Source organism: Columba livia, chromosome 15 (genome assembly GCF_036013475.1).
Source record: "Columba livia isolate bColLiv1 breed racing homer chromosome 15, bColLiv1.pat.W.v2, whole genome shotgun sequence".
Lineage (NCBI taxonomy): Eukaryota > Metazoa > Chordata > Aves > Columbiformes > Columbidae > Columba > Columba livia.
This window is the reverse complement of record NC_088616.1, coordinates 9,003,543-9,023,690: the sequence shown is the minus strand read 5'-3', so window position 1 is coordinate 9,023,690 and position 20,148 is coordinate 9,003,543. Positions and strand designations below refer to the sequence as shown.

The window sequence follows — 20,148 nt, the reverse complement described above, 5'->3', positions numbered from 1 at the left end:
CTCCTCAGCCCTGTGCTGTCTGCATGCCAAACAGTGTGTGAGACAGAGACAGCAGGATGCCAGCTGCTTGGCATTCTCCTTGGTGTAGCCAAGTGGATGAGCAGGGTTGGTACCAGGTGTCACTGGTGACACATGGAGACCACAGAGAATGCATTGGTCTCAGGTCTTCAGCTGCAGAACGTATTGCAGCTGAAGACAGTAGGGGAAATAAGGGCGTCTCATGGGGTTCCTCTCCCATCATGGGTCTGGCTCAGCTTTGGGAGGGAGTCAGCTCTGTGTCTTCTTCCCGCTCCTACATGGCTTCTTCCACAGCTGGGATGGATGACAACCAGGCTGGGTCTGGCCCAGGGGTACCACACAGCTGCACAGCCGTGCTATGTGACATGGGTACTAGCAGGGGATAGTGCCCATTGAGCCCCCACCTCGGGACATCTGGCCCCGATGATCTCACCCGCGGTCTGGCCAGGACAGTGGTGAGGATGGGATCCAGCTGCCTGCGCCTGACTCCAGGTGAGGCAGGATGAGGTGAGACTGGCTGGATGAGACAAGCAGCCAGAGGAGATGATGAGAGTCATTTCAGACCTTTTAAATCAAGGTTTACATGTGCCCTTTGTTGCAGAGGTTGAAATCGGGACCCTCCCAGCTTCAAAGATGGTGGGTATAAAAGGTCAGATTTTTGTTCCATACCTCCAGCCTGAGAGCTGGAGGTATGGAACAAAACATCTAATAGCACACTACTTGCAGGCAGAAAAGTCCTTTTTGTTACACGTCCTGGAATACTGCACAGAAAAGGTTTAATTATGAAGGTTTTTCTTTGAGGAAGAAAAACATACTGACCCAGGAAAGCTGATGAGGAATAAAATATTCTCCTCACACTGATTGGTGGATTACATCCCCCATCCAGCCCGAAAGGATCTTTTAGTTCCTTCTTTGCCTTGTGTCACTGTGACCACATCAGCACCATAACCTGAACCTACAGAGTCTGGGGGTTAAAACTGGATCAAAAGGCTCTGATGTTGTCTGAGGGAAACCTCTGGAATGCCCCATCATGACTTTTTTTTGCTACATTTTAATTTGATGGGAAATTGCACAGATAAACAAATAACATGGTTTCAAGGTAAATCTGGTCTGAAAAAAGTTTCTTGCCAATAGAAAATCCAGTTCCTGAGGCAGTTACTTTCTGGTGTCGGTCCCTGTACTTGTCTTCCATGCTTTCTCATCTCCAGATGAGGTGCATTTAACAGCACGCCTCTGGGTCAGCATCAACTGGCTCCAAAGCCGGTTTCTCTAAATTCTAGTGACAATTATTCAATGGCTCGTCTTCTTGTATTTCTTGACCTGCTCTGCCTGGTTTGAGGTTTTATCCTGTTGGAGGCTGGGTTTTTTTATACCTGTCCTGACTGTGACCTGCACCTCGGAGATCAAACTGAAGAGCTTTCAAGAGAGGAGAATGGACTCCATGTTCTCTAAAGCTGTCCACAGGGCTGTGATTTCCTGGCCTTGCTCCAGTGGCTCTCAGGGCACAGCAGAGCCAACCTCCCCCATTGGGAACCCAGTGTCACAGCAAGAAGAAAGGAAGAAGTGCAGTAGCAATGACTGGAACTGCAAGTCTGCAGGGTTCCTTAGCAGAAATTACTGCCATATTTACTAGCACACTCATCTATATACAGGATTAAGTCCTCTCATCCTGTGCTTTAGCAGGCTTGCCCAGAGCACGTGAACAAGTGCACTTACTCTCTTGTGTGTACGCATCCACAGAGACATCTCCCATCCACATTACCAAAGGGTGGAAGTTTGCAGATGGACTTTCTTAGGCAGCAGATGTGCTGCATAGTGGTTGCCAGCACTTTTTGATTAAAAGTGGCATCAAAATATTAAATTTTGATGAAGAACAGAGGAAAAAAATTGCCTTAATTTTCGTGATTCCTTGCCTGACTCCTGGAGCGCTACAGAGTTGGTCAAATGTTTCTAAATTCAGCCACACTTCAAAATTTTTTACCAAAAAACACAAGGATTTTTTTTAGAAAAAGGTTTCTCAATTTTTCCCTTCTGCTTTGGTCATGTGTCCTACTCACTGAGAGGAGACTCCAGTTGGTTTTTCTGACTAGAACCACACTTTGAAGAGCGCAGCCATTCCTTAATTCGGGCTGGTAAATCTTGCAGGCGTAGATGAAGATAAATCACATTTGAGCCCAGAGTACAAATTCTCAGGGTTTGAAAAATTTGTGTGGTATTTGTTAAGCAATTTGAAAGCTTATTGAAGAAACTGAGCTGGACAACAGGGCTGGACCTGGACCAGGACAACAACTGTGTACAAACACTCGGCGCATAGGCAACAGAGATGGAGGGACCTAGATGAATCCCACTTCACTCAGAGCGTTCATGGAGGGTATCTTTCTTCTACGCAGGGTATCTTTGGTTGTGCTTCTTCCAGCACTCCCTTCAGGAGCATGGAGCTTAGTCAGTCCCTGCAGGAAGCCTTTATATTCAAGGCATGCTAAAGTTCCTCATAAAGAACAAATTCACTTTTGCCCAGAGGAACATCATGGAGGGCTTTGGACCTCTTGGTTCTGTTTGCTGGCCAGTGGCTGCCACTGCTGCCACAAAGGTCAGAGGAGAAGAGGCTCCTGCAACGCTGGGGTGGCGTAATGGCACATTCAGGGTCAGGGGTGGCTGGTGAGGAGCTGGGCGTCCTGGAGAGCTGCTGCGTGTCCAGCCCAGCCTCAGGCTTCATCCCTGAGGGTCCCTGGTGCTCCACGGGAAGGCACAGCTCCCTCGGCGGGGTCCCTGACCCAGGCCACTGGCAAAGGCTTTGGCGTGTCCTCACTGCCGGCAGCGCCCCTACGGCAGCACGGGGACCAAGGCCGGCTGCTCCCCGCTCCTCCAGGCCGGGAGCCCTGTGGTGGGCGCTGGGCATCCACCAGTGGCCCCCGTGTTCCCCAGGAGCGGGAGGGGCAGTGATGCCCCAAGTACATGCCCCACACGGGTCCCTGTCCATGGTGCGGCAAGGAGGGAGCTGCCCTGGAGCGGGCACAGCCATAGACCTGGGGAACCTGGGCCATCGCTCGGAGGCGCAGTGGCCGCTCGGGACCAGCGGGCAGACGGCGGCAGGGGCCGGTGGGTGCGCGGGGGCCGGGGCCGTGCGGGACTGAGCCCGCGGGCAGCACCCGGCGGGTGGGGCCCGACTGGCCCCGCGCAGCCGCCAGGTGGCGCCCTCCTCCCGGGTCACGGCGCCCGCGGCGGCGGCGCCAGACGGCAGCTCCGGGGTGGGCCCTGGTCCGCCCGGTCCGGCCGCGGCGCCGGGGAGATGGGAGGGTGCGGAGCCTGGGAAAGCCCTGGAGCTGGGATAGGCCGCAGGCTGCACCCCCCGGGCAGGGTACTCCTCTCCGGCCTGCACGCCCGGCCTGCGCCCCGGAGAGCGCCGGGGCAGGGCCAGGCCCAGGGCACAGCCCCTGCCCAGAGCCTCCCGGAGGGGCTCTGCAGCCCAGGTGGAGCAGAGTGCCAGTGTCACAACGGGGCTGGCACAGCCACTCCCCAGGACCACCCCAGCCTTCCCAGTGAGGGGGGCACCTGCTCTGCCTCAGTCCAGGGGCAGGCCCAAGCACTGTGCCATGGCCTTGGCCTTGGGACCACTGTCCATGCCTGGCTGGTGCTCCTCCCTGCTTTGGGGCCACCTGTGCCCTGTTGGGACAACCTCCAGAGCAATGTCAGGGAAGAGGCAGAGCCCCCATGCTCCTGGTGAGAAATTGCACTGCAGCCCAGTTCAGCAGCCCATGGGCAGCCTGGGCTGAAGGCACCTCCTGTTACAGCTCAGCCAAGGGCTCCTGTTGGGTACCACAACACTACACGCACCTTCAGCAGCGTTCCTCATTACTAGCGGCAAAGTCCAGGCTCACGGCTACGCATTGACCTGCATGCTGCCTTCTCTTGCTGGAAGAGGTGTCCAAGAGGATTGCTGGCTGCAGTTCCTGGTGGGAAGGGAAAAGGCAAAAGTAGGTTCTTTCCTGAAATACAGTCAAAGAGCGGAACACCAAGTCCAGCTCAGTGCATAATTTCAGTTCGAGGATGAACTATGGTCTCTGTCCCAATAAAGTAGATAAACTGAGCCAAGGCTGGAGGCCCAGTCCTTTGTTAGTATCATCTCCTGCAGAGAAAGTGTCTTTTGGCAGTAAATAGGATGGAAGCAGACCAGGCAATGCTTGAGGACACAGTCAGCCTCAAAAGGGATCTGATGGCTCTTGCACAACCCCCCAAGAAGCCTGTAGACCAGAACACCTGTACACGATTCCCTGCAGTGAGCCAGCATCCATGACAAGGAGCTCTTTTTCTCCAGCACTGCTGTTCTCTTTTCCCACCCCAGACTCACAGCCTGCTCCCCAATGGCTGTCCTGCCATGGCACCCAGAGATGCAGCCTTTACTTCCCTTCTCATCATTCCTGCTGCTCAGTTGTGTGTCCTGCTACCTCCTCAAAGCTGCCTCGAAGCAGCCAATGCTGAGACAGGGAAGCTGAAACATGGTGCACTCTGGGCACGCTGTTGCTCTTTGGCTGGAATCGCCATCCTGGGAGTTCTGCGATCCTCACCATGGACCCCCAGCAGCTGTGGCAGCACTGGTTCCAAAGATCTGACTTTTCATAGTAAGATTCCCCTGGGGGCAAGGTTCCAATCCTAACTCACGGAGGCAGTCAGTGATCTTGGCTGGTCACCTTGTTCTCTACTCTCCAGCATGGGGAGATAACTGGTTTCCAAGGACCTGGTTCACATATGACATGGCTGACCTAGGCAGGCCCTCTGTAAGCAGACGTGCCCCAGACCTGGCAGCTACCCAAAGTAATACCCTTCACCCTTGGCTTCCATATTCAAGGATGAGCCTTTCCCATCATCTGCTCTGCTGGCTCTGTGGGGGTGTGGGCTTCTGCAAGGGCTCCTCTCCGTTTTCAGGGCATCTGTGTCATGCGGGAGAGTAGGGTCTCCTGCCACATCCCTGTGGTGGTCCATGGACCCTCAGTGGTCTGTGCCCTGCTCCAGGGGTTCTGATGGGAGACCGAGGTTCTCTGCGCGGGGCATTGATCCTCCCTGGTGGGAGCAGTAGGGCCTGCAGACGGAGAGGTGGAATCTGCTTCTGCACCTATGCTGGGCTTGGCCACGGCTGCACCAGCCACGTCCCACACATCTCCTTCAGGGCTTGGGTGTCTCCCTGGCAGACTCATCCAGTGCAAAATAAAATTATGTAGACTGTTTTGCTGTTTGCAAACTAGCCCTGCTTTTTTTTTTTTTTTTTTTTTTTTTTTTGTGAATGGATTCATTCACCGGCTGCCTGAAAGAGCCATTTTAGCCAATGGTTGGCTTGCGAGTGCTGCCTCCCAGCTAGTCGTGATTTGCTCTTCGTGGCTCTGCCTCTCTGATTGGGCTCCCAGGCACCACATGATGTGATCCTTTCTCCCTGACGGGGTGTCTGACATTTTTAAGAAGAATACCAAACAGTTAATGCAGAAGAGCAACCATGTCTCCTGGATGGTGCTGATGTTAATGTTTGTTTTTAATCACCGAGGAGAAAGGCAGCTTCATGCACAGTTTTTTGCACATGAACCAGCAGTTCATCTGCCACCTTTGGAGTGACAATGAGTAAAGCCCTAGATACTCCCCGCATCCCCTCACATGCACGCTGGTGAGGGGTCAGGGCCCAGCTCTGCTGGACATGTGGTTGGGTTTACTGTGCATGGAGACACAAGCAGCTAAGGACAACTGCAAAGTAGTAGGCAAACAAGATCATCTAAATTTGGGATTTGTGCATGGAAGAGCAATTCACCAGCTGACAGAAGGGCCTTGACATGCAAAAGGAAGAGATGGAGATCTCCATGGGCCCAAGAGAGGGACTCTCTGCTCTGAGTTGGGCTTTGTAGGGACTACAAAGAAGAGATCCAGATGTGATCCAGCCAGGGGAGCTGCCGCAGCACAGTACGAGGTGTCAGAGCAGGCAAGCTCTGGCCAGCACTGGCAGTGGAGAGGAAAACTGCCTTCACCTCCTTGTTGCACTGGTGGACGTGTGCCTGCAGCACATGGGGCATCCATCAGGTCCCACGGAGCTCCCTCCACCACGTGCACTCTGCCCTGCCTGAAGGAAGAAGCATTAAACTGCTGATCCTCCTGCTAACCACCTTCTGCTTGAGCCCTGAGACTTAACGCAGACAAGGGAGACTGCAAAGCTTGTGGCTCACTGCAGTTTCACCGGGCATGGACACGGTCCACCTGCAAATACTGGGTGAAGAAAGGGACCGGCTGGGTGCCTGGGAGTGGATGTGCACACACCTGTCAGTGTGTGGCCACCGCCATATGTGTCCCTTACCAATGTGATGACAAACATGACCCAACCCAGAGGATGCCACCCACTGTTGGTGCTCCACGTCCATCTCCAGGACCATAACCCCAGAGCTCAAGGGCAAAGAGTCATGTTTTCAGAAATGGCAACCACCACATCTCAGGGCACTGTTGATTCTGCCTGTTTTGCCCCTTCCCACCTCCCCCGAGCTTGTCCTCTTGCAGCTTGTCCCCCAGCATCCTGGGGGGACAATGAAGCAGCCACACCAAAGAACTAGGCTTGTTCCTCTTTGTCTTTCACTCCTTTGAGGCTCAGCAGATGAATCCAGCCACCATGCCCACAAGCCGGCCCTCACACGTCTGACTCATCACCTCCCAGGTCAGCCGAGCAGGAGGTGCCCCAGCACAAGGTGACTGTGTGTTGGCCTGAGGTGACCGTGAGTGACACCAGCACCATGGCAGGTTGGCGAGGCAGGGCCCGGCACACACTCCATGGTGCTGCCCTCTGCTCCCCTGCCAGCACCAAGCCACTCAGCGCTTGGCTCTCTTGCTTTTGCCTCCAGACAAGACATCATCTCAAGCAGGACCACTGAGTTGTCCCCAGAGACAGAGGCAGCCCCCCTCCTCCCTCCAGCACATGGCATGGAGGCTTTTAGGCTGGTTTTTGCTGGAGTTCACACAAATCTCGCCTTCCCTGTTCCCACCCCCCCTTCCCCGCACAACTGAACTCAGCCATTGAGCCCAGCGAATGGTTTATTTCCCAGGTTAGCACAAAGCAGGGGTCTCTGTGTGCCCCTGGAACCAGCAGAACAAAACGCACAAAGACGTTAGAGGGCCATTTGTAACCAAATCCCAACACACCAGATACTGTTGGGATTATGTCAGAAATATTTTCCCAGAATGCCCTCCCCCCATGCTCCTGCCTACAGATGTTCAGCCCCCACACCACAGATGTTGTTCCTCTTGCAAAATGAGCTTTCCCCTTCCTCTCCCAAATGCCCCTGATGTTTTGCACATTGCCTTCGCTGAGATCTCTTTTCCACCCTGCCCTCCACATCCCCCCATTCCCCAGTCCCTCACTGATGAACGCATGGAAAGGCCGACCTGCCTCCTTATGTGGGGTTGAGCGGACGGTCGCCGGGCTCTGCAGGGACATTGGCTTCTGGGTGTCACTGTCCTTCTCGCTTCATCCCCACCATGCCTGTTAGAAAAGCCCTCCTCCCTGTTTTGGCCTCTCTCCGTGCACGACCTTGGGGCTCTGCTGTGATGCTCCAGGGAGGCATGCTGGACCGCTGAGAGATGCAAGCCAAACCCCTCGGAGGGTCCCGGTGCATTCCCACAGGCCTGATGCCATGCCACTGTCCTCGGCGTGGAGGGGGACGGGGTCTCCCAGCCGCTCTGCAGACAGCTTGGTGGAGCACAGCTCCTTGCTGGCAAGGGCCTTCAGCAACAGTTTGTTCCTCAGGGATGCCAGGCGCCTTTCAGACACCCAAGGGAACGGCCAGACCTTCCCCTCCAGCACCAGCAGCCCACGCGGAGCATGCAGGGGGAAGGCCTGGCAGCCCATCGGAGCCCCACTCCAAGCTCTATGACAGACAGACAGACAGACATCTCTCCATCAGGAGTGGGCTGCACTACCAGTGCCTCCGCTCACCAGTGCTGGGCTCCTCCCCAGCCGGCCAGCTGCCGGCAGCCTGTGTGTGTGGAGCCGTCCCATCTCTCCCGTGCCCCGGCTCTGTGAGCTCTTTTGGGAGAACGGGGCGCCCCACCAGCCCCAGCACACGAGGGCAGAAAGCTGAGGGCAGGCAGCCCCATTGCAGGCTCAGCAGTTCCTCCCGACCCCAGCACACACCCAGCTGTGCTGCAGGGGACAGATGCCAGACCCAGGCTCCATCGTGGCAGCAGGGCTGGGCGCAGGACTCGTCTCCATCCTTCCCTCCTGTGCTAGTGGCAGCAACCGAGAAAAAAACATTTGTTCTGACACACGGGGCTGCTGAGCTGTGACAGGCGCTTTGATGGCCGGGGTGGTAACCTCGACCGCTTCCTCCGCCAGCAGGAGAGCCAAATCCAAGAGCCAGAGAGTGTGTGGGAGCCCGGGACGGGCAGCATCAAGCAGGAATCTCCCAAGGACTTCAGACGACACCTCCTGTCCAGGACACGCAGCTCTTCTATGTGTTATGAGCTACTTCTCTCCCCCTCCCTTTATTTTTTTTCTCCCTAACAGGTTATATACACAAAGAAAACCCAGAGCAGGATCCTGGAGAGGCATAAATTGGTTGAGCTCTACCAGCCTTCAGGGTGTCTCACAATTTACACAGGCATGGCCCAGCCAAAGCCCTTACTCATCACCTGCTCCGAGCAACAATTCGAGTCTCTGCTGGTCTCCCAGGGAGCTGGGGTGCAGCACGGGGTTTTTTCTTCAAAGATAGAGTTTATTGCTAAAAATGTTTCGATCAGTGATAGCTCATATTTACATTGATATGTTTTTAAAGGAATATTCAAGTAAACATTTCCAATAGTTTCTGGCATAATCTCTAGCTTTTTTTCCTATACACAAACATTAAAAATAAATAAACTGTACACAGAAAATTTCCTTTAACATCTCTACATGACTATATGTATTCCCACACAACAAAATGATTCCACTCTGTCATAGATTTGTACTTTTCTTTAAAATTTCCTCCTTAATTAATTGTTATACACTTAAAAAAAAAATCCTAGAGAGCTTGGCAAATTAGTTCAAACATCAGTGACAAGGTCTGAAGAAGACAAAAAAAAAAAATACAGCACAGAGAAATAACCGTCTTCGGGGATGCTGCCGTTCTTTCTTTGCCCTTTTTTTACCCCCTCCCCCCTTTTTCCTTTTGTTAAATCATCTTTACAGGAAATTTCTGCCCTTCCCTTCAGCAGGGAAGTGCTCAGGTTCTGTGAGGATGGGTTTAAAATGTGGTCCTATGTCTTTAAAATAATAATAATAATAATTATAATAATTATAATAATAAAAAACAGCTGCGATTTCGCCCCTTTCCTTTAAAATCTCTCTATTTACACGGCTGGTAATTTCTTCTTTTTTTTTTTTCTTTTATTTTTTGTTTTTTCTTTTTTAGTTTTTTATTTTCCTTTTGTTAGAAGGCTATATATGTATAAAAATAGACATCTGATTGTAGTGCTTTACTGTGCCTTTGGCCTGCCCTGCAGTTCCTGGGTTTGCTTTTCCCCTTTCAAATAAAATAACATTAAAATAAGTCCAAAAGAACCAACAACAACAAAAAAAAACAAAACAACCCCCCTCACCAACAACGGTTCCTCCTCCTACCACCCCGCGCTGGGAGTGTGGAAAAAAAAAAAATCAAAACAACCACCCCCCCAAAAAATCATCCAAACGAGAGAAGGCGGCAGTGCAAGGGGCCGAGGGAGGCTAGCAGGAGCACTTGCACTCGGAGATGAGCGGGTACTGCACGGGGATCCAGGTGCAGTACTTCTGGCTGGACCAGCCCTGGCAGTGCCAGCGCAGGAAGGTCTTGGTGACCGACTTGACGGGCTTGCAGAACATGCCCTCGGGCAGCGAGCAGGACTTCTCGGCGAAGCAGTTGCCCTCCTTGATGTAGCGGGGCCAGAAGCGGACGCCCAGGTCCTTCCAGGTGTAGAGGACGGGGCAGTAAGTGTACGCCCAGAGCCACTGCAGCACCTTCCGCCGCGCCTTCTTGCCCACCTTGAGGCGCGGTCCCTGGGGCGGACCCAGCTCCAGCCGCCGCAGCTCGGCGGGCAGCGCCGCCCGCCCCCGCCCCGCCGCCGCCTCGGCGCCCGAGGCGTTGGCCGGTCCCGGCACGGCCACGGCCATGAAACCGGGGTCGAAATGGCTGCCCAGCTTCTTCCTCAGAGTCCTCTCGTCCAGGTCCTGCTCCTTGGGGTCGTACTCGGGATCCGGGTGCTCCACGATGTCTTTGACGGGCAGGTTGTCGCTGGGCGAGGGTCGCAGCCGCAGGAAGGGCTGCCCGCCCCCCAGTCGCAGCAGCCCCAGGCAGGAACAGAGCAGGAGCGCCCGGATCGCCGTCATGCTCCGGGAGGGCCCCCGCCGGCCCCGGCTCGGCGCTGGCTTCCCCGCGGGGCTGGCGCGGCGGGCTCGGCTCCTAGCGCTGCCCGGCGGCGCCTGCCAGCTCCCGGGGACTCATAAATAGGCAGAGACAAAAGTCCGGCGAGGCCCGTTACTTTAAATAGCTCGGCCGAGGTTGTGTGACAGACGCATCTGAGGCTCGCTCCGCGCCCGCGGCCGCTGGCTCCCCGGGGTTCCCCGCCGGGCCGGCTCCAGCCGCGGCCGAGAGCGCCGGGGGGGTCCGTGCCTCCCCCGCGGGCGGCGGCGGGGCAGGGCAGGGCAGGGAGGCGGCCGAGCCTTCCTCCTCCTTCGCCGCTCTCGCTCGCTCCCCCCCAAAATTCACAGCGGACTCGTCTCCATCGCCATGGTGACAGCTGGGCCGAGCCCCACGACAGCTTGTCTAGACGGTGTGACAGGGTTTGGCGTGAGACCGGAGCCCGAGAATAAAACCCTCCTTTATAGCCGGGCGAGGGGGCGGGGAGGAGGGTCACGGCGCCGCGGCCCGCTCGGGCGGCCCCTGCGCGGGCACCGCCGGGGCGCGGGGCTCAGGCGGCGGCGGCGGGCGGCGCCGGCAGCGCCCGCGGCCCGGCCGGGCTCCTCCTCATGATGAGCGGCTGGGGCGGCCCGCGGGCCCCCGGGGCATCCTCGGCGGAGGGGGGAAACCCCCGGCACCAGCGCGGCGAGGCGATGCGGCGCGCCCCGGCTCCCGGAGCGGTCCCTGACGGCGCCCGCCGCTCCGCGCGGCTCCTCGGAGGGGGCGGGCAGGGGCGGGCTCGGCCGCCGCTCAGCAACCCCGGCGACCCATGCTGCCGCTGCTCCGGGGGCCCAGTCGGCCCCGCCGCGCTCAGCGCATCCAGCCGCTGCTCCGCGCTTCGCCCGCTCCGCGCCCTGCGCTGCTGAGCCGGCTCGGCGCGGTGCAGCCCGGCCTGGCGAAGCTCGGCTCGGTTCAGCGCGTTTCGGTGCAGGTCGGTGCAGTCCGGCTCGGCAGCGCCGTGAAGCCCTCCACTCCGCGGCCCGCCGCCCGCCCGCCGCGCACTGCCGCGCCGCCGCTCGCCGCCCAAGTTAAATACGCGCCCGGCGCGCGGCCGCCCCGCCCCCGCTGTCACTTTCGCCGCGCGCTGAGTGACAGCCGCGCCCGCGCGGCCGCCGCCGGGTCCTGCCGCCGCCGCCGGGAGCAGCCACGGCCGCGCAGCGCGTCCACCTGCCGGCCCCGGGGCCAGCGGGGGCCGCCGGGCGCTGGCCCGGGCTCGGGCGCGGGTGCTGCAGGGCCCGGCAAGGAGAGACACCGGGGCCGTCACCCCATCAGTGTGCAAGGTGCTGGGTTCGCAGCGTTGGCCCCAAAAGCAGAGGAGCCCTTGCGTGCCCTCGGCATCTTCTGCGCCAACCCGGGGTGGTCTGGGCACTGGCAAGACCTCCTGGGTAGCTGGGCCCGAGCTCTGCCTCTGCTTTCCGCAACCACTCTGCTGCCCCACTACGTCTGCTTCTCCACAAAAGCCCATGCCACTTAGAAAGCGCTCTTCCAAGCTTCACAGATTGCTTGGAAGTGTGGGGCAACACGTCCCTATAGCCCCTCCTGGGCAGGACCCCTGGGGCAGCACACCAGAGTATAACTGCCAGATGCACTCCAGCATCAGCATCTCATCATCCTCTGCAAGGGAGGTCACAGCCCTCCAGAAGCATCACTCTCTCTCAAAATTGTCCCTGCATCCCTCAGTGCAACATCATGTGATAGCAAGCCAGGTTAAATCCCTGGCTATTTCTTCACCTGCTTCTCATCAGCTGTGGGGCTAAATCTCTTGGCAGAGAGTGGGACCCACAACCTTCGAGGCACAGAGGGTGGGAGCCTGGTGTGTGTCAACACAGTGAAAACCCAAACTTTTCTCACCTCTTTTACCTCCACATTGCTCGGCACTGAGATCACACTTGAACCATATCCAGAAATTGGACACACAGCTGGTTCCTCCAGGCTGACATTCCTGCCCATGCCAGTCACTCCCTCCCAACAGCATGAGATAACCAGCTACCCACTGGGGCCAAGGCAGGGCGCGGAGAGAATGAGCCAGATCGTGGGGCCAGTTTCTCACCGCAATGTGTTTATGACCCACCAAGCGAAGCAAAGGGCTGCAACAGGAGGCCAGCCAGGAGCACCCCACCGGTGCACACTGAACATGTGCAGAGCTGGCTTAACTCGGCAAACTAGTGAACGGAGCATTTCCCCCAGGTTTCTGTCTCTTCTTCATCCCAGAAATGCCAAATGTTGGGTTCAGAAAGGAAAAGAGAACAAAAGCCCCAAAAATTGAGAATTCAGAGATCCAGCCCTGAGTCTGTGTAAAGTCAGAGCATCCCCTGGATTCAGGGGCACAAAGAGTTGTGTGCCAGCTCAGGAGCTGGTCACAGTGTGTCCTGGTTATTTACAGTGTACAGGATTAAAGTGCACGGTTTGAACATATCCAGGCTTTCTTCCCTTGTGGTGTATTTCTGCTCCCGTGATCCTGGCTTGGTTTGCTGAACTCTGAGCTTTTCTTCACTCCTTAGGCTCACACACTCTGCAATTAGAGTCATGAAACAATACTGTTCCCCAGCTCTTTTTTCATTAGCTCTCAAAACAATTTGCAGAAGAAGTGCTTATCATTATCCCTCCATACTGAGTTTTGTCAGTAAAACATTCTTATTTCTGATTTCCTGACCCCAATATGTGTGTGAAGCTTGAGCTGCAGTCAGCCTTGATGTGCAGGCAGATGTGGGCTCTGCCTTCACTTGCTGCTGGGTGGGGAAACACGGGTCTCTCAGCAGTGTCAGAATTAAAGCAAACACAGTAATGAGAAGCAGCTCAGGGCAGAGACACCCAAGAGTCAGGAACAGGGCAATTACTCAGCGAGATGTACTGCTGTTGGCATCGCTGCCTTAGTAAATCCCGGTGAGGGGATTAACATCTGACTGTAATTGTAATAATAAAATCCGACATGTATACAGCATTTTTCATCCTGAAGGATCCCAAAGCACTCAAGTAACTTAATTCCTTCAGCTGTCTCCTGGACTTTATAAACACGCTTCTTAATCATCCTGCGCGAGGCGAAGATGGCTTTGCCCTGGGCACGCTCACATCTCTTCAAAAGGTCCCCTGTGGGAGAGGAGAAGCTCACCAGGGTGGGCTGGGGAAGTTTTCCCCTTTCAGAGGCAAGATCCCTGGCAAATGGTGCTTGGTGCATCCCAGGGACAGTGGGAGAAAGGCACCGAGGTCTGCAGGGGGGCTTGGAAGACCCTCCCAGCTAGAAATAGCCTGCAGCCCACACTGGGCTAACCATCATGCTCTTGTGCTAGCCAGAATGAACCATTTCACTTGACATTCTTTTGAACTTTTTGAGAGTGGGGGAAAATATAGACAAACCCCTAGAAAGGAAATTTAAGGCTTAATTCTGCCCACGGGTTCCACCACGACAGCTGAAACTCCTTCTCCAGCCCCTTCCCGTTCTTTTCTCTTTGGGACCAGAGGCACTGGGGCAAAATCCTGTTTTCTGTGCGTGGACTAAGAGGCTGAGCAGTCCTATGCATTCATATACCTTCCCTCTTACTGCTCTCTGCGGGCACACAGCCCAACTCACAATCTAGCCCTTAATTAAAGGATTTAAAGTTGGAAAGGGTACATATCACATACAGAAAAGCCTTATCAAAATAATTCCATGTAAGAAGAAAGACGTGATGTCCAAGGCACCTTCTGAAGGCTAAAATGGTTGCAAACTGCTTATTTTTGCTTCTTTTCCTCATCTGGCATCCTTTTGACATCAAAAGAAGACCTGAGAAATTTTGTGGCACATAAAACTTTGAAACTTTTGAAACAAACACATTCGAAACTCAGGTGGTGCCTACTCTGCTTTCGCTGGAAGGCTCCACAAGCAAGTAAATTACTAGTAGCAGCAAAACATCAGTGATACCGTCTTAGCAACACAGTTATTCAACTGGAAAAGTTTCTTAGCTTGTTTCAAGCAACACTAATCTAAGTCAGAGCCAGGGGTAAAGATACAGAACAAAATTATCTTTTTTATGAAGTCATTTGTATTCTTTCAGTTGTGGGCACAGAGCTGCAAATCCACACCTGAAACCATGAAAAAGCCTCTTGCCTAATCCAGGAGAGTAGGAAGCCCATGCTTTGAAACTTAAAAATGAGAGAAGACACAACTCTCAACCACATCCTTTGTCTTTTTGGGGCTTTTTCTGTTGCTTTCTGTTCACATGTTTAAGTTTTCCAGGCTCTCTTTATGCTTGAGAAATAATACTGATGGGCTGGCATGGTAAATATGGGGAAAAGCTTGAGTCTGACAAGATAAAAGCCCTAATTTTCACCTAAGGAACCACAAAAAAAAAAAAAAATACTAAATGACAGTGCACCAGGTTTTCATTAGCGATATGTTTATTTTCCAGTAGAAATACGTTACCCTGCTCTCGTCAGTGTGTCTAAAGCAGCGGTTCCCAAAGTATGCCATGGCAAGTGGTTGGCAGGGCTCCATGGAGCAGCCTCCCACAGCAGCGCACGGGCTCGCCGGTTCCCTGCAGTCCGCTGTGAGCAGGAGAAATCGCAGGCTGAGAGCAGCTGGCTGGCCCCAAAACCTGGTGAAGTCAAAGGAGACAGCAAAGCCCATGTGGCCCCACAGAGCTGGCTGTGGCTCGGCACCCTCCTCTGCTCAGAGGAGCTCAGGGGCACGACTTGGGTGTCACCAGTTGCCTTGATTTCCCTGGGACAAAAATGTCACCATAAGGGTCAAATGCATGGGACATGGGTACACACAAACACACACCGAGCTTCTCATTTTCATCATAGATCTGCTAAAGTTTGAGTTCTGTAAGTAATTCAGTAATCCCGATATTAATGAAATTATTCGTCAGCTCACAGTTTTCTCCTTCCATCCCACCAGGAATGGGATGGGAAGAGAAATGGGGTGGTCAGCAAGGTGGCAACCACCACCTTCTGTTTTAGGGGCATAAATCTGTGCAGGTCTGGTACCTGCCCTGTTCACCCCCAGCTCCCTCCTCCACAACCATGGGCCACCAGCCCCAGCAAAACCCCCTCAGCTGCCCTGTGCTGCCCTTCCCCAGTGCAGCTGTGGAGAAACATCTAGCAAAGGTCTCCTCTAAGAAGCCAAGCTGCCAGTGCCCTGGTGGAACCTCATAGCCACGCTCCTCCTGGGAGCTCAGCAGCGTCCCAGCACTTACCCTGTGCCAAGTTCAGATGTGCCAAAGAGCTGATGGGAAAGAAAAACACCCCTGAAGCTCCAGGGAGAGGATTACTTGTGCCTCAGAAATAAATTTTCTCTATACCAAGTAGGGTGTTTCTGCTGCTCTGAGCTTCTTGGCATTCTTTTTTGTCCTTATCATTAGATATTTTCTTGCTTTTCAGGCTGTTCATGACTTAGCACCTTCCTTCCACCACAATTCCTTCTTTTTGGCACCATGGTGTTATGCCCCATCCCTCACTGCCTCACCTGTTTATGATCCAAACTGATTTCTTGCATATGCCTTGCACTGTATCTCCCTGTTTTCAGTGCAGCTTTACCTCTGTCACCTGCCTGGAGTTCATCCCGTGATATTTGCACTGTGGGTGCCAACACTGTGTGCTGGCTGCAGCATCTTGGTCTCCCATACCTGACAGTACTCACTCCAGCCCCCCATTTCGCTGCTGTCCCCGAGAGCCCAGCAATTGCTCTACCAGTTCTAGTTAACAGTCTGCCCAAATCCTGGCACATTTCCAGTAATATCAGATGTCCTAAATGCTTCAGAAAAACCTACCCTATCATCATTACATGTGAAGAAGTCCAAAGGGGGTTTTCTTCCCTCTTCCCTTACAGCCTGGGGTTGATTATGTCCAATTTGCTGTGGTGTATAGCCTAGACAACTGGGACAGGTGATGCCCAGGGTGGTAGAGAAGACTACACTGAGCAAAAGCTTTGGTTGATCTCAATCCATTCATAATGACTATATGACTATAATGACACTTGCCACCTGATGGACCATATTGACTAGGCTGGTGTATTCTGCACAGCTTCTTCTGAGCAGGTGTTGGCATTGCAGGAAGGAAGCAGGAGGGTTGTTTCACTGCAGCCATCAGCTGTTTTGTTACATTCACCCTGTAAACAATCACATACATCATTGTGGCCCACTGCTCACGGGCAGGAGATCTCACTCTCCAGCAAGGGAATTTGCAGAAGGAAAGTTCCCAGTGGAGCAGCTTGATCTTCATGACCTACCTCCAGCCTGAAGCATCCACTGCTCAGTCCAGGGGCTTGTCAGAGGCTGGAATGTCAGGATGGAGACCTCAAAAACTGGCCAGGATGAGCTCTTCTCTCCCAGTGGACCCGCAGCAACGCTCCTCAGCGGAGAGACCAGGAATGATCCCTGGACAGCTGCCAAGGTTAAAAAACAGCAACATGCAGCTCTGAGATTTCTACCCGCTTGGCATACATCTGTCATCACATGTGTTGACACGGAGCAATGCTGCCACGTCACATTGTACGTGGCAGTCACTGTCAACACCAGTCAAAGGCAGAGAGAACTGCTTGGGACAGCTATTTTTTGAAAATGTCCTGAATAAAAAGGCTAGAGTGTGCCCTGGGGACATTGCCCATCGCTACGGGTGGCCACACCAGGAAGCAGCTCTGGGTCAGGGATTCCTGAGCCGCCTTTTAGGGGGAATGCATTGCTGCCAGCATAAAACAAACCCAAAAGACCAGACCCAGGCCAAGCTGGTGACACAAGACTTTGCTGAGTTTACCACCCCTTCTTTTCCCCTCTGACAAGCCCTGCCTTTGCCCTGTGCCACTCTGAAATGCAGGGATACCTGGCAGCTGGCAATGGAAACTCTTTTCAGCTTGGAGCATCCTCTGCACCTCAGTGCTGGAGGCTGCACCAGCTCTGAGCTGCAGCTTCTCAACCAAGTGCACAGCCAACTGCTTCCTGCCTCCTGTTTTCTTCCACAGCCTTACTGCTGGGCAGCTGGGAAACTTGCTGCGGCAGATACTCCACCTGGCATTTCTCCCTCCAGTCTGCAAATTCAATTTATTTCAGCCACAGAAGACAAAGTTGTGTGTTTGAGAAAGGTCTCTCTAACATGAGACACACAGCAGAATCCAAGCTTTTCTGAGTGCAGGCTGGAAACCCTGCTACCTGGTTCAGGACCTAAGGGAAGTGCAGCTTTTCATAGGCTTTGTTCAACCCCCTGCGGGAGTTTATTTCGCACCCATGCAGCTTTCTCTCAGCTGTGTTCTGCCAGTGTATTTGTTTTCTCTTGATTCAGTTCCAGCTTCACTTGTCCCTAAGATGCTATGGAGATGTAGGGAGATAAACATGGAGCCGGGTGACTCAGGGACCCCGTGGGAAGGGAGCAGGCAGAGCCAGGGGGTGGGTGCCAAATCCTTCCTAAATTCCTGTTTGAAAAACCCTGTCTGTGAATAATAATTCAACGTAATAACGTCATCTCTGTCCAGTTGTAACTTTCCCTTTAGACCCTGAGCAGTGAGAAGCCCAGGAGCAAGGCAGCTGTTGCACAAGCACCCAGAGCACAGCCCACCACGGGCAAGCGGGAGCAGGCAGGAGGGGGCTTACAGGACCAGCAGCACATCGCACTGCCTACCAAGTGCTCACTGAAAGACCTGGGCGGCTTAGAGGGGAGCTCTGGCTCTGTGTTCAGGACCCGTGCACATGGCTGTGGCGTGGTCAGGATTCGTCTCTCCCTGGGGTCGGGCTGTGCCTCCTGCGCCGCAGCCTGAGCGGGGCTTCACTGCCCTCCCCCGGGACACACAGCATGGTTGGCGGGAACGAGAACCTGAGAAGGCATTTGCATTTTACCCAGATTTTCCCGGTTAATCGGGACCCTTCAGTCTAGTCTCTTGCTTATTTTTTTAAAGCAATGAAAGAGATTTCCCAAATCCAGCCGGCTCTAAGATTACACACAGGCAGAGACACCATCAGTCTCTGTCAGTCATTCCCTCCAGCCGGAAAGTTAGAGGCAAAGGAGTTCAAATGCACAAGCAGCGGAGCTGAGCCAGGCTCCCACTCGCCTTCTCCTCCCATGCAGCTCTTTGTGGGTGCAAGGAACAGCTGCTGCTCCAACCTGGGGTATTTTGCTCCTGCTCACTCAGTGCAAATGCTTGCAAAAGATGCTGCACAACTGGGATTCACATCCAGAAGCTCATGGGTCTTTTATCAGCCCCAGAGGCAACCACAAAGGGAGTGAGAGAAATGCTCTCGGCACAGCTGACACTTTGATGTGGCCTTTGTCCTGATGGAGGTCTCAGGAGGCAGCAGCAAAGCAGCAGCAGAGGGAAGGAAAAACATTGAGCCAGGGAGAGATGTGAAATGTCTGCAAGAATGGGCTCTTCAGCACCTTTTCTCCCAGGTGAGAAATCCCTCCTGTTCACACCGTCCAAGCTGGACCCCCATTGGCTCCACCAGGAGAAGTAGTGATTTCTTCATCAAAATCTGGAAAAAAACAAAAACAAAAAGGTCTTGGATCATTACCCTCAATGCCCTCTGAACCAGGGGTCTCGTTTGCAGACAGACACTGGCAGGCAGAGAGGGCAGCACCTGTCTGTGCAGTGGCTAAAGAAGGGGGTGAAGCCCCAGCATCCTGCAGGCAGGGTCTCTTCTGCACCCATGTTTCAGGGAGCAGCAGAGATGACCATCATGCAGCTCCTGCCCATGGTGCTGGCTGCTGCAGGACACCTTGGGGGCCAGGACATGTGCCACAGGAGGGGGACACAATCACCGGTTGCAAGAGGCTGGGAGTGAAGTGGGAAGGGTAGCTGGGGTTTCTCTCAGCATCTGCACAGGGCACCCAGCTCCACTTCACCAGCTGGACAAAAACACCCATATGAATTATTTCATTCTTAGACACCTGAATGAAACTTTTCCAGACTTTTCTCCAAAGGAAAGTGCTTAATTTGATCTAAATTCAGGAAAAGCCTTGATTGTTCTGAATTTACACTCAACAGAAATAAAGCCCCAATAAACTATTCATCTAAAAAACTTCATTCAGCGCCATCCAGACCTTCTTGCTCCAACACCTGGCTGCCTGCGGGGAACATGCGATTTGGAGAGAGAAGGTGAGGAAGGGGTGGGAGGAGGTGCTGCTTACAGCGTGCTGACCTGGGGGCTTGTGCTGGCAGGGCAGGCGCCTGCAGGCAGGGTGGTGCGGACAGAGAGGACTGAGCTCCTGGCTGCAGAAGCGTGAGGAAGGCAGCAGTTGCTGCACAACAGCATCCTACCCTTCCCTCCACACGGATGTGAAGCACAGACCTGAAGCTGCTCCAGGCTGCAGCAGGGGGTTGGCAATTTCTGCCCAGTAAGTGAGTGATTTATTGACTTTCTGTGCCAAAAGACGTTCTTCCTTATTCAACTTGAATTATCCAAGTCAGCTTACAGTCATGCTTTTCAGTGCCTTCAGACATCCACAGGATTGTCCTCTCACCTTCTGATCACCATCAGGGCTCTTTCCATGTTCTTTCACTTTTGATTCCTGCACAAAATCAGAAGTTATAATAATAACAGTTAGAGACAAACCTGGCTCCTGTGCTTGTGTCAGGAGGTACATAGCACTGACTGGGACCTGGCTGGAGACTGGCCATGCTGGAGCCCTGCTGGATCCAGGCTTTGTGGACATACTGAAAGGGATAATATACTAAAAATCAAGTATCTTATCCTGTAGTTCATCACCTTGTCTGTCATGATTTATACCTGTTCAGCTTGGC

The 20,148-nt window shown here is 54.0% G+C and overlaps 1 protein-coding gene across 1 annotated transcript; it reads right to left on the bottom strand.

The window, feature by feature from the left end:
• Positions 1–8,729: 8,729 nt before the first annotated feature.
• Positions 8,730–11,497, bottom strand: LOC102083847 (noggin-2-like). The gene has a single exon (XM_021291814.2). It carries the CDS (start codon positions 10,373–10,375, stop codon positions 9,737–9,739), a length of 639 nt encoding a protein of 212 aa, XP_021147489.2. The 5' UTR covers positions 10,376–11,497; the 3' UTR covers positions 8,730–9,736.
• Between the last annotated feature and the right edge of the window lie 8,651 nt (positions 11,498–20,148).

What these genes read in the sequence shown, in the direction of transcription:
- LOC102083847 (XM_021291814.2), bottom strand. Translation starts at nt 10,375, where the DNA reads ATGACGGCGATCCGGGCGCTCCTGCTCTGTTCCTGCCTGGGGCTGCTG.